Source organism: Pseudochaenichthys georgianus, chromosome 1, assembly GCF_902827115.2.
Source record: "Pseudochaenichthys georgianus chromosome 1, fPseGeo1.2, whole genome shotgun sequence".
NCBI lineage: Eukaryota > Metazoa > Chordata > Actinopteri > Perciformes > Channichthyidae > Pseudochaenichthys > Pseudochaenichthys georgianus.
This window is the reverse complement of record NC_047503.1, coordinates 6,111,767-6,138,092: the sequence shown is the minus strand read 5'-3', so window position 1 is coordinate 6,138,092 and position 26,326 is coordinate 6,111,767. Positions and strand designations below refer to the sequence as shown.

Below are 26,326 nucleotides of genomic sequence, written 5' to 3'. Positions count from 1 at the left end.
ACTGACAGATAAATGGAGACATTAAAAACCTTTTTTAAAGCAGTTTTATATATAATATACAGCTATTACAAATAATCAAATATACATTCCTCATTACGCACACTGGCCTGTGTGAGCACCGCACATCCTCTTCTGGATGTTTATGGTTGCATAGCAACATCAGTTCGCTGGGTTGTCATTGATAGTGCTACGGTGGTAAGTGACTAGCTTTAAACTGGGGGTCAACATAAACCAAAAATATCATTCAAATGTTATTCTGTTATATGTTGTATTTCTTTCATTTGTAGCTGACGTTAGCATTCACCTGTTGAAACGCTAGGTGTTGTAACTGTGGGTTAGCGTTACCCTCAACCTCTGCTCCACTACCGGTGACGTTACCCTAACTAACCTAACATTAACATGTATGCAGGGATAGCAGGTTAACGCTAAGCTAGGTGCTAATATTGGCTTCGAGAGTTTAGAGTTTTCTGCACCACATAAACGTAAAGCGAGTTTGCTACAGTGTTTATGTGACACATATCATGCTGTAGTAGAGGTAAGGTTACACAATATCTCTGTTACTTAGTTGTTAAACACTTCAAACTTTAGAGACTAGCATAACAGCTAGTGTGCTAACATAACTAACCTTTTGTTCTTCATTACAGGTCCAATGCAGAGCACTAGAGGTGAGGGTGGTGAGGGAACAGGGGAGGAGGAGGTGAGGCCGGAAGGCTCGAGACAAACTGAAGAGGTGAGCGAGCTGCAGGATGGAGGCGAGGAAGCAGCAGAGGACCGTGGGGCCCCGGTCCCAGCCGCTACACAGGTAGGAATGAATGAGGAATACACAAATTCATTTTCACTCTCTCATACAGGGATATTTATTTCATCTTTTTTTCCAAGTGCTAGTTTTAGTTATTTTGTTTTTGGGATTTTGTTAAGAAGTTCAAGCCTAGGATAGCCAAAGTTGCCTACTACACTAGTCCTATGATACAGCTAATGCTACATGTATAGTCTGACGTGTGTACATAGAACCAAATACATGCTTTCTTTATGTGTCCCAGAGTGTCTCACTGAATCAGTCAGGACCAGAGCCTGATGACACGACCCCCCAGCTTCAGCCTGTCCACACTGGGTTGGATGACTTCCCTGCAGCCACGAATTCAGGTCAGTCACACATAGGGTGCACTTTCAACCCATTTAGTCCTCTGACCAAATGGCTAGTAAAGGAGGAAATTGTAACAGTCTCCGAACAAATACCATTGTATTTTTTGGCAGCTTTTTTTGGCTGGTAAATGGTTCGAAGATTCGAACCATTTACCAGCCAAAAAAAGCTGCCCTGTTTGGGATTTACAGTCGAGCGCAAAGAAACACAGTGTTACACAGCATAGCACAGTTCAATACAATATCATTTATTATCCTAAGCGAACTTAAATTAGCAAGTGAAGCTGGGAAATCAGAACTGACATACAGGAACAAGTGTAAAACTGCACATTTAAACTGGTTTGCTTAGGATTCCTTTTTTTTTTAACAAATATTTGTATTGGTATTTCGTTTTTTCAGCATAAGACATTGTACAAGTATATATCCCATAAAGGAAAATCAAAAACAAAATAATACAAGAAAGAAAGAAAAAAAAAAAAAAAAATAATAAAAAGAAAGACATACACATACATACACAAGTGGACATGTGGTAAACATTGTAATTTAAACATTGCAAGTTACAGGGCCGGTAGACAAGCAGCCATATCACATCCAACCAATATAGAGGACAAGGTCAATTAGGAGGCACATTTATTTCCAGAAACTCCAAGAATTCCCCCCATATTTGATGGAACACTTCAGGCTTTCCCTTTATGGCAAATGTCAATTTTTCTAAGGCTAGACAATGGGAGAGATTTTTTAACCAGTGATTGATCGAGGGGTTTTCTGGGTTTTTCCAAAAGACAGCTATTGTGTGTTTAGCTTGGAGAAGAGAAAAGACTACCAGTCTTTTCTTAGTGATATTAAGTCTGGGAGATAGAGGGAAAACCCCAAGAATACAGATTTCTGGGCATTCTGGTAATGTGGCGGAAATTATTTTTGATAATGTGCCCAGAACATCTTTCCAAAATGATTTAATATTTGGGCAGTCCCATAAGCAGTGGAACAATGTGCCCTTATCATTATCACACTTTATACATTGATCTGGAATATTTGCATCAAAATGGTGCAGTAGGGATGGAGTTATATAGGTACGCATAATCCATTTGTACTGTAGGAGTCTAAACCTCGTGTTAATAGTTTGAACCTGGGCTTTGTGGCATATCTGCCCCCATTCCTCAATTGTCACCTCTGCATTCAAATCAGTAGACCAAGCAAGTATTTTATTCTCTGAGGACTCTCCTGATTCAGCTTTGCAAAGGTCATAGATCAAAGACACCTGTCCATGACCAGAGGAGTGATGTACTATAATTGTTTCCAGCTTTGACAGAGGTGGACATAATAGTGAGTGATCTTGTGCCTTAGATATATAACTCCTTAGCTGCAGATACTTAAAGAAATGTGTTGAGGGAATATGATGTTTATTTCTTAGCATCTCAAAGGTCATCAATTTGTTGTCATCATATAGATCACTGATCTTATTGATGCCTCTGTTGGCCCACATTTTAAACCCTGAGTCATATGTTCCTGGTATAAATCTTCTATTACCCCATACAGGAGTAAAAGAGGATATCTGTGACTTTAAACCTAAGTGGCTTTGTACTTTGAACCAGACATCAATTGTGTTCCTGACAAAAGGGTTTTTTGTATTCTTTTTAAGCTGTTTTGGAGAGTCAGAGAAAGGATTCCTTTTTATTAAACATTACTACCTTTGACTTGATTCAGATTGGCTACAGGAAATGTTTTCCTTCTAAAGGGACTGTCCATATATGGAGGTGAAAAAACTCAAATATTTACAAACCTCTTGCTGATTGATCACATTTTTTTTTCTTGTTTCAGTGCAAGAAAATGTTGCCCAGTTGCCGTTGACACTTCACCCCTCACACCTTAACACATCAGAAGACATGGAGGATCAGGAGCCGCCGCAAGAGCAGGAGGCGGAGGAGGAAGAAGAAGGGGAAGTGGAGGATGAAGAGGAGGAGGAGGATGAAGAGTTCATCGTTCTTGACTCTGAACATGTCTGTAGCTTCTACTTCAATATATAGACAACTGGTATTTATGAAATAGTTAAAGGTTCCATGTCACGGCCATTTCTACTGATCATAATTCTATTGTTGAGGTCGACTAGGATACATTTACATTGTTCAATGTTCCAAACTCACATTGGTTTCTCATACAGCGTGCGTGCGTGCGTGCGTGTAGACCGTTTACATGCAGGAAAACCTTCATAACACACAAGGGGGCGGGTAATAACCGGAAAAGCATGACATGGGACCTTTAACTTTGTGATTCTGGTCCGTAAGAAAGATCTGTGAGTCTCGTAAGTCAAGCAGTTGCATTTGAAACGTTTTTAATTGAGCTGCTGCTTTGGTGTTGGTAAAGATAATGCTAGGTAATGATATGATGATGATAATGATATGCTTCCCTCTGATATGTTATTAATGCCATGACTGTTGTGTTGGCAGCCGCTGGTCAGAAGGCAACAAGTTGCTCTGAACAGACAGCTCAGTAATCAGCTGGAGAGGATCGACCTGGGACTGAAGGAGAAGGTCAGCTATTTCAACATTAAACATTTGTGTTCCTCTTTACTCTTTTCTGTGTCCTTAGCCCCCTCAGCTTTGCCCCAATTACACTCTCAGACATGGGAACAAAGAAACATGTAACACACATTCAGGTTAAGTTTCCCTTTCAAATGCACACCTGTAGGGTCTCAATGTGTCCAGGAGATGGCGCTGTTGATCCTTATCTCTTTCAGAATCTGAATTAGAAATCCTTTATTTGTCCAACATCAGGAACATGTGCAAACCCACAGTTCAGATAAAGGACCATTATAAAAGGAGTAGACTTACACATTAAACAAAGAGGCCTGCTGACGTTAATACAAAGTACACCACGGTACAAAATAAGTAGCAGCATTTAAAAATATGAAGTGAACATATAAAGGTACTGAAAACGCAGCCAGTAATAAACATTAGTACATTCTAAAGAAACAATATGTGTATTTCACATCATAACAGCGAGAAATGAAAGATATGTCTTCTGATATTTGTTCCAAGATACATTACATACATTTTTAAAACCCAGCCTTTAAAGGGTTGCAATCATTTAAAAAATAACCTAATGTCTATTCTGAAGCAATATATCTGACAAAGAGTGTCTGCATGCGCAAAGAAGCGGTCTGACATCTTGATGGTACGTTTTGTGATTCCTGACTGCTCCCCTTCTCCGCAGCTGGCAAATGAGAAGGAAGATGAGAGGCACCTTCAGGAGTTGGGAGTTGGGATGTACGGGGTGCAGGAGCAGCTGGCCCGGCTGCAGACCAGGCTGGATGAGCGTCAGCACACCAAGGCCGAGGCGGAGGCCAAACGTCAGCAGGCCAGGGATCAGCTGGAGGAGATCAAGAGACAGTATTCCAATATCACCGGCCAAGACAGAAAGGACAAAGCCAACGGTGAGCCCGACGTGTATTTGCTGCTGTTGCATGGTGTTGATCCAGGATCTGTTTAACTGTGTTGAACTATGACATCCAGTATTCCTCTGTAAATCCATGTTGACTGTCATGTTTGACACCATGTTTTAATATCAAAATATATGTTCTTAGCCTTTAAAATCAGACTTAAAACATCAGAATACTTTATTTATTCCTCGGGTTTTGTTCAAGTTGCTCCATCTTAGATTAAAACGATTCGATTCGGTTCGATATCCCGGTGCATCACGGTGCATCACGATTCATACCAATGCGTTGCATCCTCAATTTTCTATATTACTGCACATGGCTTATTTTTCATCAATGCATACATGCAGTAAATACATATGAACTCTCTTTTTATTATTTAGAAAGTGCTTCAGAAATCAATAACATAAATGTCTTGACATTCATTTATAAACCAAAATAAATGAATTGTATAGGTCTAGCCTCCGTGTGTGAAGTTGTTCCATTCTCAAAAACAAAAAGCTAATGCTTCTGCAGTCTAGCTGCAGCTTCTAGCCACGGTCTTCTGTTAAGAAAGGACACTGAATGTCCTGAATGTGGCATCACACACAGGACTTGAGTCTGAACACAGCAGACAACAGGAGTATTTACAATAGCATATACAAACTAAAATACTGCATGTGGGTGCACACTTACATTCTCTGTTTTACTGTTACATAAATCCCATGAATGTATGAGATTAAATTAGCTTCATTATATCTCAGTGATTAAGTGAATAACAAAGTTTCTATCGGGTCACTATCAGCCTGTCACTCATTATTTTCAGGGAGGGGGCGGGGCTTGGAGGAACGGAGAGGAGACGGTGATCGCGGAAGCTTTTTTCCTCCTGCCTTCACAAACTTTACACACGTATATATCGTCTGAAAATTGCTAGAGGACATTCATAATTTGCAATCCAAGACTTAATTAAATCCACCAAAAACCTGACATGATTGTAACGCGATTATTTTTGAAAAACATAAATCCCTGTCTGTGTCTCTGAGCCGCAGCGACACGGAGTGATTCGGAGCGGGTGCTTCTGCTGTTGGTTCTGGACTGGTGTTCTTGTGTTGGTGGATAAAGCAGGCTGCTCCGTGTTTGGTGTTGCTGTGCCGCTGTCACGTCTGTTCCCTGATCTCTGCGTCACCGACCGATTTGATATTAAAGTGACAGAAAAAAAAACGTTATAGTAAAGCCGCGGCCGGAAAATCAGGAAGCAACGTTACTACTCTATAACCGATTATCTTCCGTCACTGCATCGAGACCGAATCGTCCACGTCCGCATCGCAATGCATCCAAGAAACGATTATTTTCAACACCCCTACTCTGTCAGGTTTCCGGGTCGGCGATACAGCGAGAACAAGCGAAACTCATCCTGAGCACACACAAACACAAAGTGTGGCTTGATATCGAGAAAGAAAAAGGTTTATAACGCTGTGAGAATGGGTCTGCGGCAGTGGCGGCGCTAGGGGGTGGCTACTTGGGCTCAAGCCCCGGATGTTTTCTGAAAAGCCCCGGATGTTTCACTTTAAAAAAAAAAAATTCAAATATATATATATATATTTTTTTTTTAAACGTCTCGGGAGTAATGTGCAGTACCGGAGTCCACCAGAGAGGCAGCCACTGTGGGACATTAGCCTGCGTACTGCGTAGCCTGCCCTGAAGAAGAAGTGATCCTTCCTAGTGCCTGACGAGTTTTAAGCTAATAGCCTATACAGTTATGGATATTAGAAAGTTATTGTCATCGAAACAGGCGCCACAAGCTGCAGCAGCAGCAGTATCAGCAGCAGACAACAATGTCATCACCAGCAGTGAAGAAATGGATGATGTTTCAGGTTTGTTAATCTAATGGTGATATCTGCACTCTGGCTGACTGAGTAAGAAGTGAAAAAGAGTGATGTAACGTTAATGTTATAGCATAAACATGGATTAACCACACAAAGTATACCCTTATATGTTAGTATGTATACAGAACATGACTACACATTATCCTAAAATGTAAAGTTAACCCTTCATACCTCAGTCTACTTTTAAGACACTAAAATAACGTATTCCATTTTGTTTTCGCGCGTGGAATTATACCGGCTCTCGTTTCAGTACACATGACAACAGAACTGACAGGCAACCCTCTGAATCTGATTGGCTGTGACTGCATCCACTCAGAGTGTCCGATTCAGAAACGTGACTCTTACACTCTTTACGTCACAAACAAAGATGGTGGATGAGAATAGATCTATAAAACGATAAGCAATGTGCCAGAATCAAGGTGAGACTATCCGCATCCTTTAAAACTCTACGCACATTCGTTTCACCTTAAAGGAATGGTCCACTCATTAGATAATTAATCAAGACTTCAGTATTTAGTGAAACGTTATGTTTAAACCATACCCTGAAGAAATCAGCGATATTCCCCGGTAAATAATGATTTTATAGCTCTTTTTTATCAAGACCTGTATATTCCGTCTGGCCGCCGCCATGTTTGCCATTTTCACTAGTCACGTGATGGTCATGACATCATCCATGCGTTCACTTTGTCAACACACGGAAATATGGTGGAGTATTTCAGTTCGGACTCGTCAGCAGAGGAACAAGTTTTGACCAATGTGAAGAGATTGGATGGGGGAATTCATCCATACATATCAGTATGACAATACGACACCCACTGTCCTTAGACCCTCACATCGTACAAGGAAAAACTTCCGAAGAAAACCCACAGTTTAAAGGGAACATGGGAGAAACCTCAGGGAGAGCAACAGAGGAGGGATCCCTCTCCCAGGACGGACAGACGTGCAATAGATGCCGTGTGTAAATTGAAAAGATAATACATTTGCAACATAGGTAGTCCAAATGTTTGGAAATGCATGTTTGTATAATGGGAAGATGATATAAGATACTATATGTATGCATGTAGTACCACCCTTGCTAGCGATTCCCTCTCTAGTTTAGCATACTCAGCTTCGTTGTCCCTGGCCATAGAATCATGATTTTATGGGGCCGGAAAAACTGGGGGGAAATACACACTAGCCGGTACTACGCTATATGGAAAGGCCACCAAAAACTGTCCTGGCCTGGACGTTAAAACGGGGCTAGCCGCTGCAATGGAAATGCGCTATAACATACCTTATTCTTACTCCGAGCACTACTTCTGCTCCTCCGTCGCTTCACACTTGCAGAGGGCGATTTCTCTACTGGCCGAACTGGTGTCCTGGTCGGTGATTACACCAGAAAGACCGATGGTACTGCATCTCCATTGAGTAATGGTTGTTCTTTAAATCCCATGTTATGTTTGATCATACTCTCAGAGTAGTCGTCCGGAAATGTGAAATGTTCGCTGCATACATGAGCCTGTAAATCTCTCGGTTCGGGCCGGCCACATTCCGCTAGCCACTGCCTCCGAATGTACTTCTTATGCTTACCTTTTGGCAACAGATGGAACCGAGCATTCCGTGGATTGTTCCTATCCGAATTATGGCAATATTTCGCGATACAGTGAGGCATATTTGAATAGAGAAACTACAGTAAATAACATGGAGATCAACGTGTCTTCGAAAACCAAACGCATGGATTACGTCACGTCCGGGAAATGGCGGCGCCCACAGTGTTGATGTTATTTCGGTATATAATCAGTTTAAAATCACTGATAATGTCATCGGATTAAAAAAAAAAAAAGAGAGACTGACAGAGACTGGTCTGTTTTATCGGATGATAATTTTTAAAAAATGAGTGTCATGAGCATACCATTCCTTTAATAAGTAATTGACTATTTGAGTGAGTTAAGGCATTAGTTTGCTTCATTAAAGGGTGTTAATGAGTGTTCTCCAGTGCCTTTTGTCCGCTTTTAGGGTTAATGTTGCTCTCAAAGTGCACCAGATTGATGCTTTCAACTTCAATATTTAAAAAAAAAATCTTTCCAGGGGAACATGCCCCCGGACCCCCCGAGAGGAGGCGACGACCCCCCTAAAGGATGTTCGGTCCACCCCCCACTTATAAAAAATAGCACTGTACCCCTGCACCCCCCCCCCCCCAACCCAACAACTCCTGGGCTAAGCCCCGGATCTCCTACAATCCTAAATCCGCCTCTGGTCTGCGGAGAGCGTTTCTCCGCCATCCCAACTCGTCTGTTACCAGCGTTCAGGGAGCTCTATGCAAGTCAATGGGACTCCCTGTTAGTTAGCCAAGGGGTCCCGGTGTGGGAGGTGCTCCGCGGATTGGTCCATTTGGGCCAATCCGGTCATTTGTTGTTGATTTAGGTGTTCACACGTCACTGAACCCAGGAAGCAAACAAGGGTGTGTGACTCTGCAGACTGTTACATGCATAAAATCCGAATAACACACAAGGGGACGGGTAATAACCGGAAAAGCATGTCATGGGACCTTTAAGGATAGATGTCCAAATAAATATACAATTTAGAAAGTGTGCCGGTACATAAGAAGTGAAAGTAAAACTGTGCACATTGTAATAAAATACACAGTAAATTGTGACGTATTAATATAAATAAGATAATAATTCTTCTGAATAAAAGGGTTTGGCTGCTGACAGAGAAGTCCAGTGCCAGTCTATTGACTCAGCTTGCCTGAGGGTGGGGTTAATCAGTCTGATGCTGCAGGCAGGAATGAGTTCCTGTAGCGCTCTGTGCTGCATCTTGGTGAAGTAAGCTGAAGCTAATCCTGTGTCTGACCAGCATGTTATTACATACCTCAAATACTCAGCAACACACATTTGTGTGAGCAGCCATGTCTACGAAGTAAAGACACAGCCAAGGGAATAGAGTTTGAGACTTTTGTAACTTCACTTTCGTTGCTTATGATGACTACATCATCTCTAAGAAGTGAAACAGCTGTCTGCCTTCTCTTGTATAGAATGGAACAAGAGTATGCTTATATGCTTGTTTATCTCAAAGGGCCAACGAATAAAGATTAGAATCACTAAAAAGCAACGTCTCTTCTTCTGCAGAAATCATGAAACGGTAACTCAAAGTATCCACAGAACATGTTGTGAGCAGTTTCAGGAACTATTTTCTTTATATGTTTGTATTACAGGGCAAAATGAAGCGTGCATCGAGGCAGGTGGAGGCCATTAATGTTTATATCTCGTGATGTTAAAAGCCTCACCTCCATGAGTAGAGGTACACTTTCTATTGCACTGTGAGAGGGAAACAAATGGATAGAAAACTGTTCCTCCATGAAACTGCCCTCAAAAATCTGTGGATTCTTTTGAGTAACCAAGATGTCATGGCTCGTCAAGCCACACAAACTGAGTGCCGTCTTATTCTATTATATGAGAAAGATGGTAACTTATACACTTGGCAACACACACCAAAAAATGATAAATATTCAAATAGATAACAGCATTTCTTTTTATTTCTGATTGCGAGGTGTTCTGTCCCTTTAAGGCAGTGTTTCTCAAACTTTTTCATACCAAGGACCACTTAACCAATAAAAGAACACTCGCGGACCACCGAACTCCACAAATATCCCAAAACACATCGTTTTTCTAGAACAGATTATAAATCGCCTGAAAATGGTACAAACAAGTGGCAACATGTGTGACGAAGGTGTTGCCCTGGGCTTTATCATGCAATAGAAAGTGAAACTTAAGCTCGTTCCATTGCGGAGATATTCCAGCGAGAGTGCGGAAAACTTAAATATATTTATTTATTTCAAATGTGAAATGTTACCAATATAATCACGGACCACTAGGGGGCGCTCACGGACCACCAGTGACTGTGTGTCTTCTCCATAGCGTCCCAGTTACAGGCGGAGATAGACAACCTCATGCAGCATCTGGTCTTCACACAAGGAGTCAGTGAAGATCTGAGCTCCAATGTCAAAGCCCTGAAGAACGCCAGACGCAGAGCAGGAGCTGAGAAGAACCAGGCCGCAGAGCAGAAGTTCCAGCAGGTGGGCAGTCTGCTGCAGACCTCTCAAATTGTGGACTGTCATATACATTGTCATTGGTGAACATACTGTTATGGATAAACAATACTTCTGTGTCATCAGGATTTGTATGTGGAGCGTCGTACAAAGGACAAGGAGAGGCTGGCGGAGCAGATAGCCATGTATGAAGCCCAGGCCAAAGCTCAGGCAGAGGAGACGCATTCAGCCAAAGAGGCTCTCTCTGAGGTAACTATGGCACCATGGCTCAACACAGCCTGTATGTTAAAGGCGTCGTTAAGCAAGCACCGTCCTTTAGTGCATCTGTCAAAGAACTACAGTGACGATAACAATAGCAGCACATCAAACAATATGAAAGCAACACAGAAAGAAAGAGACAACAAGAAGGAGAGTGCATGAAAAGAAATAAGAATATTCTTTGTGTGCATATTTTCATATTCTTATGTTGGTGCAGTACACGGCATGTTTATAAGAATATACACCAGATCAGTGTTGACCCATGTCCACTCCCAATGCTCTGTGTGCAGGCTGAGATGGAAATGGAGTCTCTGGTGTTGGCGCGGAACCAGCTACTGCAGCAGTGGAGCGGCAGCCTGGTGGCCATGAGGAGACGAGACGAGGCCTTCAGCGCCATGCAGGACGCCGTGCGGTGAGGAGACTCAATGTCAATAAGCCACTGAGACCCTTCAAATGTGCTAATGCCTTCTAAGCGGACATGTGACTAATGTCCCAGCAGGAGACACACTTCATGAGCAGCACCTTTGGGTGGTGCTGCTCTGCAGTGATAGACTGTTGGGTGGACACACAACAATAACTTGAGAGGAAATCTTTGTGCCTCACCTTCTCATGTTTGCCATTTTAGATATGCATGCGTTCTTTCTAGTTTTCTTCCAGAACAAATCAAATGCTTCAAACCTAATGTTAATAATCTGGCTGAAGCCATCTCGTGAAAAAACAGCAGTGGCTTTTTGTGAATTGATTGGCATTAAAAGGGTTAACATTCTGAACATTTATCAATTTGTGGCAGTTCGGATAAGGACTGAGTACTTGGTTCAATTGAAAACACTGAGAGGAGAATATCATATTGACGATATGTTTTTTGACGAGGCATCTATGCTTTTCTAACTGCTGCTCGTGTTTCCCTCAGCACCGTCGAGCACCAGGTGATCTTGCTGGACAGAGAAATCGAAGGCTACAAGAGATCCACCAATGAGGAGCAGGAGGAAAACGAGAAGCTAACGATGCAGCTGAACTGGTCCCATGTGGACGGGGCCACCTCCAGAAAGCTGATCATTCAGAAGCAGGCCCAGGGGGAGGCTCTGCAGGCGCACTACAGCTCCTGCCTGCGCACTCTGAGGGAGACGGAGCGCAGCCTCGCCAGGCTCTCGAAGGTTTCTAAAGCTCTGCCCCACAGTGACCTCCTATAGCAGGGGTGTCAAACTCAAGGCCCGGGGGCCACATTCGGCCCGCGACTTCATTTTATGTGGCCCCACAAGAGCTTGCAAAGAATATAATATGTTTATTATACGGTTACATGCTACAGAAGCATGTTGCCCATAAACTACATGTCCCACAATGCATCTCAAATATGACTTTTTTCTCAGAATTTGCCTTTTTTTCTTCAAAGATATGCATTTTTTCATAGAATTCCTTTTTCTCAGAATTAGATTTTTATTTCAAAATGTCACTTCTATTTATTTTTTCTCCAGAATTTGGCTTTTCTTTTTAAATCATTTTGGGACATACGCACTGAAGAGACTTGCAATTATTTGCCCAAGAATTCTGCTTTCAGACGTAGTTAATTATGAAGTTATTACCCTATCCGATGATAATCCAATGCAGAGGCAATGATGTAATATATAATACATTATTTTATATATATGATATATTTATATATGTATTTTTATATAGTCTTAAAGTTACAACCGGCCCTTTGAGTGCAACCATAATGCTGATGTGGCCCGCGATGAAATTGAGTTTGACACCCCTGGCCTATAGAGTGGGGAAGGACTATCAAACATTAGCCACCTTTAGCTTAGCGGTGGTGAAGCGCAGCCATGGGACTGTGATGTCATTTCAATGTTGTCCATTGCATTTACATTTCAACAATTATACAAGAGCTGTTGAAATGTGGAGATGATCCTGTTGAGCAAAAGATGAAAGTATAATAAATGTCTGTTTATCACAGAGCTTATTTTCTCATTGCTTCTTTTCCAGGGAGCCCTTTCGACGCTTGTTTCTCCCTCATCGCCGCAACGCTGTTATTCTTATTACCCTTTCAAAACATGTCGCTTTCTTTTCTTTCCCCTTGCCCTAGGAAACAAGCGTCCACCATACTGAAGTGATCGATCAGAGGAGGCAGTTGCAGAAAGAGAGTGCTGTGCGTCTGGAGATTGAGGACAAGATCATGACCCACATCCAGCAGAAGCTCACCCACAACAAGGCGGCCAAGTACTCCCAACGGCTCACCAGCAGGATAGCCACGCTCAAGAGGGAGAAGGTAACGTTAGGCATTGACTGCCTAATCTCTCCACCTTCCCATTGAGACATGTGGGGCTTTTTCTTTGAACTGTGGACATCACGGGAATGTTGGCAAGGATGACCTCAGCCCCTATCTACGTCTGGCATACGCTATGTAGCCAAAACACAAACAGTCCCTTATGGATATAAATGTGAACACATCAAAACCACCGTTTCTGATCCCACGGCCTTTAGCATACATGCATTCTAATATATTCCATTCGGAGCCCTGGCTTTACAATTGTAACTTTGACTATTTCCCAACAGATTCAGACCATTTGATTGGTTGCCATGCGTGTGGAAAGCATTTGCTATTTTCCTGTTTTTTGCAATATTTCTTATATATTATGTGTTTGATGCAAGATCAATATTGTTAATAACCATTGTCATATCCCAGTTTGTTTAGTTTATTTATTTAATTTTTTCGAGCGTGTAAAACCAAAGAAAATACAAATGAAACAAAAGATGATACAGACATGATACAGTACTATACAAATGAATGCAATAACTAAACGAAATATTTAAATAATAATTGAATAATCTGTAGTATCATGGTCTGGTGATAACAATAAACAACAACACTTTGGCTAATTACACGTCCGAAAAGGGGTCGGAAGAAGTTTACACTTATTTAATCCGACCCCTTCTCCCTTTTGTTTTTACTTCTTTTTTTTTTTACATCTTAATATACGTTAACATACAATATAAATGAATACCTTAACCTTGAATAATTCATATAATCATTCATATAATATATACAGGCAAGTTAAGAGAATTGTCTCTATATATTTATAAATATATATATACACATATGTATACACAAATTCATAAACATAAATTCATAAATTAAATACAAAACAAGACAATTGTTTTGTTGCTTTGTGTGTGTTTCTGTCATTGTGTGTATGGTTAGGAGATGTAACTCATTATAAGTGCGGCACAAGGGTTCATTTGTACAGTATCATTTGAGATATTTAGTTTCAAACTAGGCCCGTGTTATTAATAGGAGTACTCCAGCAATGTATTAATACACTTGGGGAACTACAGTAATGTTAACGAGTATGCCAAAAAGTATAATGTACTGAGGAAATAACGTTACCAAAACAGCATAGCAACCACATAGGTATAAAGATATATCATTTATGTTGTCTTCTCGTCCTCTCCTTTAGAGCTTTCGCTTGTGGCAGCTGGAGAATGATGTAGTGGCCTTGGAACAGGAGATCAGCAAGGCCAGCCAACAACTGGAGAGCCTGGGCCTCACCACGGAGGCTTTAGACGAGAAGATCGCTAGGTCCAACACGTTACTGACGACCATCCAGGCTAAGATGTCCTCCTTTATGACACTCATCGCGCACAAGCAGGCCAGCATCGCCACCTGCAACAAAAAGATCTATCAAATTGCAGCCAAAACTGGGGTGAGACATTTTAAGGGTCTTTTTTTTTGCTTCCGAGAAACAATTAAAAAAATCAGGTCTAAAATCACATGCTGCCTTTGTGATTGATGTGCCTCCTTTCCTAGCATGAAGACCTGAGTCCTCTGCAAATCAAGGTAGAGGCAATAAGGGCTCAGACGGAGGAGCTGGCGGGGAGAATCAAGAGTGACCAGCAGCTCTGGATGATGCGTCAGGGGACTCTGGTGGCGATGACCCACGAGATAGACGCCAACAGCAAGGGGATGCTGAAACTACAGACGGAATACACTGCCATGCAGCAGAAGAAAATACGCCTGGAGGGTACGTAACTTAGTTGCAAAAAGTAATATATGGAAGTCTATTTCCAACAGTGTACTGAAAAACCAATTCCTGGTTATTCTAATGAGAAATGTCCTCAATTAACAAGTTAGTATCTCAAAATAATGAGAGCGTCGGAAAATAATGATTTAAAAAAACCGGACTTCTCAAGAAAATAACATACCTTCTCTAAAAGAAAGACAAAATACATGAAATCATGGGAAACATACACAATATAATCACAAATTGTTGACGGTTTCTCAAAATAAGGACTTAGTTCTCAAGATAATAACGTAGTTGCAAAATGATATCATTGTATTGCAAAATATTGGCTTAGTGTCTCAAAATAATGATTGTTTCTAAAGACAATAACTTAGTATCTCAAATTAATGAAACAATAACAAATACAAAAGCCATTACAAGTCTAAGAATCAAACTACGTATCTATGATGCTTATTGTATTTAACAACCTCAAACTGACATCTCCAAATCTATTTTCATAGAATCGTATGTGCTTAAGCATTTCTGTGGTAGATAAGCTGCTTTGAAACCAACTCCAACCCTACCAGGTCAGATCGAAGCGGAGCACCATGAGGAGGCGGAGCTGGAGAAGAATGCCAAGATGCTGAGAGGAGACCTGCTGAAGCTCAACACCCTGCTGAGCAAGAACTCCCAGCTGAGCCTGGCGCTGGAGCAGGAGAACGCTCTGAGGGAGACAGACTTCCTGCACAGACTTAAGGCACATGGCATGAGTGTTTATTTTGTTATTTTCTGTCTGCCATTTCAATCATAACTGATTCATAAACATTATATATAATGTGTTCAGGAGGCAGAGCGGGAGTCTATCCAGATGCAGATCAAACACGAAAGGATCCAGGAGGAGAAGGAGAGAATCCTAAACAGTCTGGTGGAGGCTGAGTCAGTCGCATATTCACTTTGTGCTCATATCAGTTGAAATGTCTATGTCTGTATGGCTGGCTATCAACTTGACCTAATTACAGAAGCCTTGAGGGGCAAGTAGGAGAAAACAATTATTCATTCCAAAAATTGAGGCATTTCAGGAAGGTGGGAGTGATTGGGAGAGAAAGTCCCTCAGGGATTGTAGCCTTTGCAGACCATTTACATGCACAGAAACCTAAAGGACACACTACAGGAGAGGGAAAACCCCCCAAAAGCTTACAAGGGCCCCTTTCATTTTTTACATCCATGACAATTGTAGAAAAAAAAACGATTTTGCATGTGTTCAGATTGCATTAAGAAATTCATTTGGAAGAAAACGTGAATGCTTGTAGTCCTACTAATAACATGAGGAAGTGGTGCACTTCAGAATTAGTATAACAACAACAAACATGACGAACCTAACATGACTAACTAAACCTGTTTCACAGATTTGTGATTTTTTTTTTAAAACAGGAGATTAAGATCAGATAAAGAAAATGGTTCACCCGGAATTTCTTTATGCACTATTTCATATCAAATGTGATGAAATAATTCAGTTATTGGCAGCTCATTCCAGATTTGTAATTTTCACAGCTCATAAGACACATTTCATGTAACAGCTTTTACATGTGTTCTATTTTCGGTGTCCATGTGTTTTGTGTATGTGGCAGGCGACAGATAATGCTGTGGGAGAAGAAGATCCAGCTTGTGAAAGAGACCCGTTCAGCTGTGGACTTGGAGGTGGGCCAGGGAGACATCCAGATAATGAAGGCCGAGGTACACCGTATGGAGGTAAACACTGCACACATTATATGATTATACATAGAGACAGTAAACAGCACTGTTATTGAGTCTTTATCGGCTGTTTGCCTTTATATGAGCCAACATGTACTCTAGGTACACTAAAGGGGCCTATCATGCTCATTTTCAGGTTCATATTAGTATTTAGTTCCTCTACTGGGACATGTCTCCATGCTTTAATGTTCACAAAGCTTTTTATTTTTCTCACACTGCCTGTGCTGCAGCACCTCTTTTCACCCTCTGTCTGAAACCAGAGCCCAGTCTGCTCTGATTGGCTAGCTGGCTGGCTCTTTTGTGATTGGTCAACGGCTAAAAGATTTCCTGCTGGTCTAGTGCTGCCTCTTTCAGTTTATGTTGATGTATGATTATGGTTTTTTAAAAAGTGCATTATTTCATTATTTTCAATTAGTTCATAAACTATGTTTTAAACTTCTTCAACTTTGGTATAACATTGTTAACAGGAAAAACAACAACCCAATATTTGTTGCATACATACACATCATCATCATTTATGTCATTTGTATTGTCTACAGTGTAAAACTTGGATGCAACATAACCTCCTCAAACTGAACTACAACAAAACAGAACGCCTCCTAATCGGCTCCAAATCCACCCTTAGCACGGTCACTAATGGCGCATTTCCACTGCAGGGCCTCGCACGGCTTAGTACGATATAGTTAGGCCTTGGTAGGCCAGGCTCACTTTATGCTGCGTTTCCATTACAGTTTAGTAACTGGGGTAGTAACTATAGTAACGCCGTGTAGGCGGAGCCGTGATGTCATCTTCAATGCAAACCACAAAATCAACATCAGCCGTTAGCTGTTAGCACTCCGAGCTCACAGCTCCTCATATCTGTTCAGAAACTAGACAAAAGTTAAGTCTAAGCTCCATTCACAAAGGACATCCCGGGGCAAAGCAGAAGCCGAGAAGGGGGACTCGGGCGGACGGCCTGATCCGGCCTGCCACCTGATCCTGTCCTGTTGGGGGTCCCACCGACACCTGCTCCGCCGGATTTCCTGCCAGCACCGTGTCCTGTCATGTTGGAGGTCCTGTCGACACCAGCCCATGTTCCGTCCAGAGTTCCGTCCCCACCATGAACTCTGCCTTGCCCCGGGCCGTCCGCCCCGGGGGCAAAGCAGAGATCAAGGAGGGGGTCTCGGGCGGACGGCCCGGGGGCAAGGCAAAGTTCATGGTGGGAATCTCGGGCGGACGGCCCGGGGTCAAAGCAGAGTTTGAGGAGGGGATCTCGGGCGGACGGCCCGGGGGCAAGGCAGAGTTCATGGTGGAGCGAAGGCCACAGCGGACGAACTCAGGGGGCCGGGCATGAGGGCGAAGGCAGCAGCTGGAAAAGTCAGGGGGCCGGGCTCGAGGGCGAAGACCACGGCTGGAGAACTCAGGAGGCCGGGCTCGAGAGCGAAGGCTGCTGGGGAACTCAGGAGGCCGGGCACAAGGTCGGGCAAGAAGGCGGCGACGGGATAGCTCCGGAGGACGACGTACGCCACAATGGAACCCCTCCAGTGTCAGCTGGATCTCCGGAGCACTGGGATTGAAAGCAGGAGCTGGTGGGACCCCTGGCGGGACAGGCGTAGACGGAACTCTGGACGGAACATGGACTGGTGTCGACAGGACCTCCAACATGACAGGACACGGTGCTGGCAGGAAATCCGGCGGAGCAGGTGTCGGTGGGACCCCCAACAGGACAGGATCAGGTGTTGGCAGGAAATCCGGCGGAATCCCCAACGAAACAGGACATGGAGTTGGCAGGACCCTCAGCGGAACCCCCAACGACACAGGACATGGAGTTTGCAGGACCCCCGACGAAACAGGTGTCGGCTGGACCTCCAACGGCACAGGACATAGGGTTGGCAGGACCCCCGGCAGAAGAGTAGTCGGCGTGACCCCCAACGAAACAGGACATGGAATTGGCAGGACCCCCAGCGGAACCTCCAACGGACCAGGACATTGGGTAGGGATTTGAGAGGGGACTCGAGAGGTGACTTGAGAGGGAACTCGAGAGGAGACTCGAGAGGAGACTTGAGAGGGAACTCGAGAGATGACTTGAAAGAGGACTCGAGATGGAACTTGAGAAGAGACTCGAGAGGTGACTTGGGAGGGGACTCAAGAGGGGACTTGAGAAGTGACTTGAAAGGGAACTCGAGAGGTGACTTGAGAGGGGACTTGAGAGGGGACTTGAGAGGGGACTCGAGAAGAGACTCGAGAGGGGACTTGAGAAGGGACTCGAGAAGAGACTCGAGAGGAGACTTGAGAGGAAACTTGAGAGGGAACTGGAGAGGTGACTTGAGAGGGTCGGTACGCCGACAGGACACGGGGAGCTGGCGTCGACCAGAGAGCCAGTACTAGAGCCGAAACTGGAGTCGGGACCATGGCTACAGGGGCCGGTACTGAAGCCGGAACCATGGCTGCTGGAGCCGGAACCATGGCTGTGTGGGCCGGTACTGGAGCAGGGGCCATGGCTGTGTGGGCCGGTACTGGTGCACGGATCCATGGCTGTGTGGGCCGGTACTGGTGCACGGATCCATGGCTGTGTGGGCCGGTACTGGATTATGAGCTGGCTTCCTGACCGTGCATTTCTTTGAGGTCTTTTGGAGGCTCCGTGGACCTCCAAACGCCAGACGGGATCCCAAAAATGGGTCAGAAAATGGAGATTGGCACTCAGGGCTGCGTGAGAAAACTCTGAGCCATTCAGGCGACAAGCTTCTCAACCATGGCATGTTGGCCACCTCCATTTGTGCCTTTTTGAGGATAGTCTCTTTGTCCCTTCTTGACGAGGTTCCACTCCACTCGGCAACATAACATTGAAGGGAAAAGTCTAGATCGAACAGATGTAACTCAAAATCTTCAATATCCGCTGGGTCCATATTTGGTTGGATTGTTCTGTCAGGGCCGAGTGAAGCAGGCAGGACCCAAACGCAGATTTAAACAGAAAATACCTTTATTTCAAGGCTAATAAAACAACAGAACTCTTCCCAGTGAACTCAGTCAAGACAAACAACAATCCAACAAAGACAGACAGAAAAACCAGAACTTAAATACACACAAGACTATTCACACAAACAAGACCCAGGTGAGGAGGGAGGAGAAAACACAGGGGCACCAGGTGAACACAATCAGAGACAGACACAACACAGACAGACAGACCGTGACATGTTTAGCATATTTAGCCCGGTTGGCCCGGAAAGAACCTGGATTTTGGAGGGCCAGAAAAACTGTGAAAAGGTACCCGTTAGCCGGAACTACCCCTAGTGGAAACGCAAAACAAAAAACGGGCCGGGTTTGGCACGGCACGCTTAAACCGTGCTATGCGCTGCAGTGGAAATGCGCCATAACATAACACTCTCCACCGATGGCACCATTGTTCCCCCTCCAATCAGGCACGCAACCTTGGCGTAATCTTTGACCCCTCCCTCTCCCTCGAACCTCACATCCGCCAAACAGTCAAAACCTCATTTTTCCACCTCCGCAATATTGCAAAAATCCGACCCTCTCGCACCCGCCCCGCAGCCCAACGACTAATCCATGCCGTCATTTCCTCCCGCCTCGAGTACTGCAACTCACTTCTTTACGGCATCAGCACTACATCCCTCAACAGACTCCAACGGGTTCAAAATGCAGCCGCACGACTCCTCCCCCAAACCAAATCATGGCATCACATCTCCCCAGTCCTCTAAGACCTTCACTGGCTTCCTGTCTCCCATGGCATCAACTACAAAATGCTGGTCCTCACCTACAAAGCACTCCACCATCTGCCCCCCCCCCTTATCTCACAAACCTTCTCACCCCCTATCAACCCCCACGGTCCCTCAAATCCACTGAATCTGTGCTCCGTCTCCTCATGGTGCTCCGCTTCAATCTGACCTGGTAGGGTTAGAGTTGGTTTGAAAGCAGCTTATCTACCACAGAAATGCTTAAGCACATGCTGCACGATTTGTTTTTAGGGATGCACGATATTGGTTTTTTGAAACCGATACCGATAACTTCCTGCTTCTCAAGACCGATACCGATACCGATAACCGATAATAATATAATATATATATTAAATGTACCTGTAGTTTTTCCACACCTGGTGGTAAAAAAAAAGACTAGTAGTGAGCAAATGACATGAGCATTACTACTATGAACAAAACTAACCCTGGGGTCGTCTCTGGCAAACTTCTTGCCTTTTTCAAAAGCCTCGTCGATAGGTAAAAGCCCGGTGCCTTTGCAGCTGGCTTTGGATTCGCCGCTAGTTTAGCAGCGCAGGCGTCTTCGTACGCTTTTAACACACCATCGTCTCCAGTATGTCCAAAACTGTGCAGCTCGGGTCCTCACGCACACAAAGCCGTGGCAGCACATCACTCCCACCCTCATCCACCTCCACTGGTTGCCGGTCAAGTTCCGCATAACTTATAAAGTCCTCCTCCTGACCTACAAGTCCCTCCATGCCCTTGCCCCCCAGTACCTATCGGACATCCTCCACCCACATGCCCCACCCCGGAACCTGCGGTCTTCAGACTCTGGCCTCCTCACCACCCCCCGCACCAAACTGAGAACCTTCGGGGACAGAGCCTTCAGCGTGGCAGCCCCCACCCTCTGGAACGCTCTCCCTGCGGAGATTCGCAACATCCCCACACTGGACGCCTTCAAAGGGCCCCCAAGTCCCATCTGTTCATCAAGGCTTTCGGCCCTTAAATCGATCTGTTGTTTTGTCTGTCTGACCTTTGTTTTGTTTGTGTGTGCTTGCCCTATTCCTGTAAAGCGACCTTGGGTCCCTTGAAAGGCGCTATAGAAATCTCAGTTATTATTATTATTATCGTAGCGATGGCGATGTTTCAGGTGACTAATCAGGTTGGAAGTCTTATAGCTCGTTGCCTTTTTCCCTCCTCGTGGAACTTCTGCATGTGTTAATACAAATAGCAAGCGAACTATCTAACTCTGAAACTTTGAAATAGTCCCATACTACCGACGACATGTTTGTTTACTGTCCTGGCTTCACGGCCGCACACCATTTACGTCACAGCCAGGCATGAGTTAGGGAGCGCTGGATTTGTGAAAAACTCCCCTCTTCCTAAACCACTAATACCACAGTACTGGCAAAACGGGAGGAGCCGAGGGAAAAACAAGCGCCCCTCATCCCAATCCACCCACACCGCAGGACTTTTTCTTTTTTTTACCCAAAAAATATATTGTATATTATCGGGGCTATTAATACTTTTATCGGGTTTATCGGGATGACGTCATAATTCCTAATATCGGACCGATAATTATCGTGCACCACTATTTGTTATACTACCAAATGTGTAATTTGTTATATTTGGCTATATAAATATAATGCCATTGATTGAATCACTTCTTGTGCAGGTGCGACTGAACCACCTGTTGAAGCAGCAGGAGCGGCTGCTGAAGGAGAGCGAGGCGACAGTGGAGAGGAGGGGGGTCATCATCCTGCGCAGGGAGGCCATGTTCCACACCTCAAAAAAAATGACGACCAAGGGCGAGGTGAACCGCGTCACACGGGGCCTGCAGCGCAAGACCCACGACACACACAAGGTAGGCCATGTGTTAGCTCTCCTACCTGCACATGTGCCTGAATCATGCTGCACAGTAACCTTACACGCAGTATGTTTGTCTCAGCGTGCGGTGGAGTATGAGCAGGGGATCAGGGAGCTACAGGAGGGCCAGGTGAGGCTGAGCGAGCGGCTGGCGCAGCAGAAGCAGAAGCTGTCAGAACTCTGCGGCACCAGCTACGTCCTGGACCCCGAATTCGAAAATCTGCAGGACACCAAAGAGAGGGTAAGGAGCTCATAATGTCTGCTGCATTACAACCATAGACTGTATGATTACCAGCAGGGGAAGGTGACCAAGTACATTTACTCAAGTACTGTACCATTGTACTGTTTTTTGGTACCACTTTACAATAAGACTACCCTTATAACGGGTTTACGAATAGTTTGTAATTAATTTATTAATTAGGTTGTGAACACTTTATAAATCATGAATAAGCTTTTGTAAGACATGAGATAAACAGGGCAACTGTGGCCGGTTGCTTGCCAAATAGTGAGCCCACATGTATCTGTACTGCTAAGCCTTATATTGGCTACCTAGCTTACTTCGTCTTCTTCATCAGCCAGCATCCTTGGTATCTGTAGTTCACCGATAACATTGATATGCTTTTACATGTATTAATAAGTGTTAAAGACAGAATAATATAATATTCTATGATAAAATAATGCTTTAATGGAGACATATTTGAATAAAGGGTACATTTACTGTTGATATTTTGAGTATATTTAGCAGATTATACTTTGGTTCTTCTACTTAGGTATTTTTGTATTCATGACTTTAACTTGTAATGAGTATTTTTAGAACAAAGTATTTCTCATTACTTGAGTTAAGGTTCTGAGTACTTCTTCCACCACTGATGATTAAACACAGTAAATGTAGAGTTTAGATTTTTTTTTTTCAAGTTCGGTTGTATGAGGCCCTTATCTCCAGTGTATTGCCTACAGTAGATGGCAGTTGGAATGCCCCCACTTTGTTTAGACAGAAAAGTATACCAGCACGTATTTGAAGCTATTTACTGCTTTGGACAGGAGCAGCAGTAAAAACCAATGTATCCACAATAAGTTAAAGTAGTGCTTTATTTCGAATAATTTCACTGTTTGACCTTAGCATCAGTCACCCTTTCTGACCAGGAACTGAAGCTGCCATATATGTTCCCTTCAAAGTCACCTGACTCCATTGACAAATACAGTAACTTGACCTTGCAGTACACACGGGTTGGTGGTAGTTTGATTTTCTTGACGGTGATATTGTGTGACTTTGGTGAATGTGTGCTAACCCTTTAAAACACCAACATCACACAAAAACACAAACAAGCAATCCAATCGGAGCAGCAAGAGACCAGCGACTTCCGTGTTCTGCAAGGACAACATAAAAATGTTCTTCAAAATATTGCATACACATGGTCCTCCTAATACAAATCTATAGATAACATGGACTTTTATTAATCCCTCGTGGGGAAATTGTTTCTCTGCATTTGGCCCATCCTAGTGTTTTGAACGGCGCCCGGGGAGCAGTGTGGCCTTGCTCAGGGACACCTCGGTAGCACTTGGTCTTGCCGGGACTTGAACTGGTGACCTTCCAGTTGCCAAGCCAAGTCCCTATCGACTTCGCCACCACCTAGTTGACGCTACAGAAGTAATTAATACTTGCTGGTGTCAATCAAGACTCCATTCAGAACTGATGTATGCACCATCAATCTGCTGCCGCTGATGGTTGAATAACATGAATGACGGTGTGGTGAAAGCATTTTTCTGGGTCCTATAGTCAAGTCTGTGATATACTGAGTTGAGCAACACAGTTTCCACTCCCGAAAACCGCTCCCCCCAACAAGAATACCACAAATACCTGCTCACAGTTTTTTCACCATCTCTTGTCAGGGTTGTACATTTTGAACCAACGGCAGTGACGCAATGACACTTAAATAATGTCAACAAAAACAAAAATATATATTAGGAACGAATTGTTGCAAGATAAAAAAAATAGCCCTAGATTCAAACATTCAAAATAAATGACCCTTCGTTATGGGGAACAATAATAAATTGTTATTAAAGCACTTCGAGATTTGTCTTGGCAGATGAGAAGCGCTATATAAATTAAATATATTATTATTATTATTATAAATGCAACAATCGCAATGCTGGCTGCTAAGTGTGTCACTCACTGCCTCAAGACATTTGTTAATGTACCAACCATATTATCATGTTATCATTTGTAGTCGAATTGTTGTCTTGTACACCTACCTACTATATATAATGTTATTATTAAAAAGACCACTTATATACACACACATATTCCTCCTTATATTTCTCACATTTCCGTTCAATAATACTGCACAGCCCTTTCACTTTAAACTTTTCTATACTGCCCTTTTTTCAGAGAATTTTTCAAATTCTTGTCGTATACATTTTTTTGTATTACATTTTATACGTTTTTTTAAATAGCTTTTAAAAAAACTTGTATATTTGCTCCCTTAAAGGGGACCTATCATGCAAAATGCACTTTTGTACGTCTTTTATACATGAATATGTGTCCCCGGTGTGTCAGGGAACTCACCAAGTGTCAGAAAACACAACCCTCTCTCTTTTCTTCCGTACCCAAATCTCTAAAAACGGGGCTGCAGCGGATCTGATACAGACTGATACAGATTTGAAATTGTTCTGACATCAGAAACGGGGAGCTCCGCCTATATGGGCCACTCTCCACCTATCAGGGGAATGAGAGGTTGCGTGGCATGGTAACAGCATGGTAACATGACGCTTGTGCCTCGCCCCCCTCCTTTGCAGGGGTCAGCTGCAGCTCATTTGCCACAGAATCAGCCCTTGTGAAGACAGGGCTGGAATAGAGCAAATAGAGCGAAATGAGGCATGGCTAAAATGCATGATCTGTTTGGTATTTTGAAAAAAAAACTTCACTGACATGTTTTATACAGGTATGGCCCTACAATATATTATTCAAATATAGCATGATAGGTCCACTTTAAATTAATTCCTCCTATTGTGTTTAAACCTACTTGTAAATAAACCCGATTCATTCATTCGATATATATATTCTTCAATATATATATATTTTTTAAATTAACCCATTTTATCTTTATTATCCATTGACACTTTTTTTGTTCATTTCATTCATTGTCTTTCATAATCGTAATTATGCTTTCGCAATACATGTTAAATCTCATTCCAATAAAGCTTATTTTGAAATTGAATAGTGAATTGAAAGCACCCAGCATAACCACTTCATCGTTCCGTCCCCTAGAACCTGGCCCACCTGGTGTCTCTGCAGAGCCGCATGAAGAAGCTGCAGGGGGTGTGTGAGGGCAGCTACCGAGCCTCGGCCACCAGCGAGTCGGTGGCAGCCGCTCTGCAGAGCCAGATGGAGCGTGTGCGCGCCGCCGGCACCATCCTGCAGCGCGTGTGTGAGGAGTTCCCCCAGCACCAGGGGGTGCTCCGCAGGCTGGCGCTAGCACTGGCAGCTCGCACACAAACAGCTCGCACACAGGTCAGAGTGCAGGAGACGTCCTGAGAGTGAGGGGAGGAGAACACAGGAGAGGAAGTGCAGAGGATGGAGAGGGAGTAACACATGAGAGGGAAAGATTAGAGAGGTGACACTCTGAGAAGAACAACAGGTCATTTGTTTTATGCTTTGAATTAATTACCGATTGTTAAACAATGTCATAAAATAAAGAATTATCAAACAGTTATACAAATAGCAAAATTCTTTATAATGTTTGCCTTTTTCAATCCAGTTGCGTTTCTCAGTCTAAAAACAATAAGAGAAAGAAGAACATTTGGTTGCTTTGTGGGGCGGATGAGAGGAAAATGGTCCTCCGCCAATCGGAGGGTCAGTGGTTTGATCCCTCGTCCCTGCGACCAACATGTCAAATGGTCCTTGAGCACGATGCAGATTGCTCCTGTAGGCATTTTCCAACGGTGTAGAGACGGTTTGTAAGTCGCTTTGCATAAAAACCTTATGCAATGTAAAGCTGACTTCACAAAGCCGCATAAGTTAAAATATGTAGTTATAAACAACCTGCATCTATTGTTTTAAAATGAATGTTTAAACTCGTTCCGACCATAGACTGTATATATAAAGGTTCCGACACAAAGCTGAGAAGGCTAAAGTAGATATGATGCCATTACGGGCGACCAGATTCAATTATTATATATTTGCCTTATCTGTATAGTTTTTCAACATAAAATGTATATATAATTATCTAACTAATCATATTACCAACACACAAAAAATGTAATGCAAAAAAAAAAAAGTTTCTAATGATGTTTTCCCAACT

At 43.4% G+C, this 26,326-nt stretch overlaps 1 protein-coding gene across 2 annotated transcripts; it reads left to right on the top strand.

The window, feature by feature from the left end:
- Window positions 1-132: 132 nt before the first annotated feature.
- ccdc40 (coiled-coil domain 40 molecular ruler complex subunit) lies at window positions 133-25,727 on the top strand. 2 transcript variants are annotated; one of them, XM_034076742.1, is made up of 19 exons: window positions 133-195; window positions 645-802; window positions 1,041-1,143; window positions 2,959-3,137; window positions 3,585-3,668; window positions 4,351-4,570; window positions 10,335-10,492; window positions 10,592-10,714; window positions 11,014-11,135; window positions 11,634-11,877; window positions 12,804-12,986; window positions 14,176-14,421; window positions 14,526-14,739; window positions 15,306-15,475; window positions 15,563-15,654; window positions 16,347-16,467; window positions 21,835-22,023; window positions 22,108-22,266; window positions 25,294-25,727. In XM_034076742.1, exons 2-19 carry the CDS (start codon window positions 650-652, stop codon window positions 25,558-25,560), a joined length of 3,027 nt encoding a protein of 1,008 aa, XP_033932633.1. In that variant the 5' UTR covers window positions 133-195; window positions 645-649; the 3' UTR covers window positions 25,561-25,727. The 2 variants fall into 2 exon arrangements, with proteins under 2 accessions (XP_033932633.1, XP_033932681.1); XM_034076790.2 differs by lacking the exon at window positions 133-195 and adding an exon at window positions 427-535.
- The last annotated feature ends 599 nt before the right edge of the window (window positions 25,728-26,326 follow it).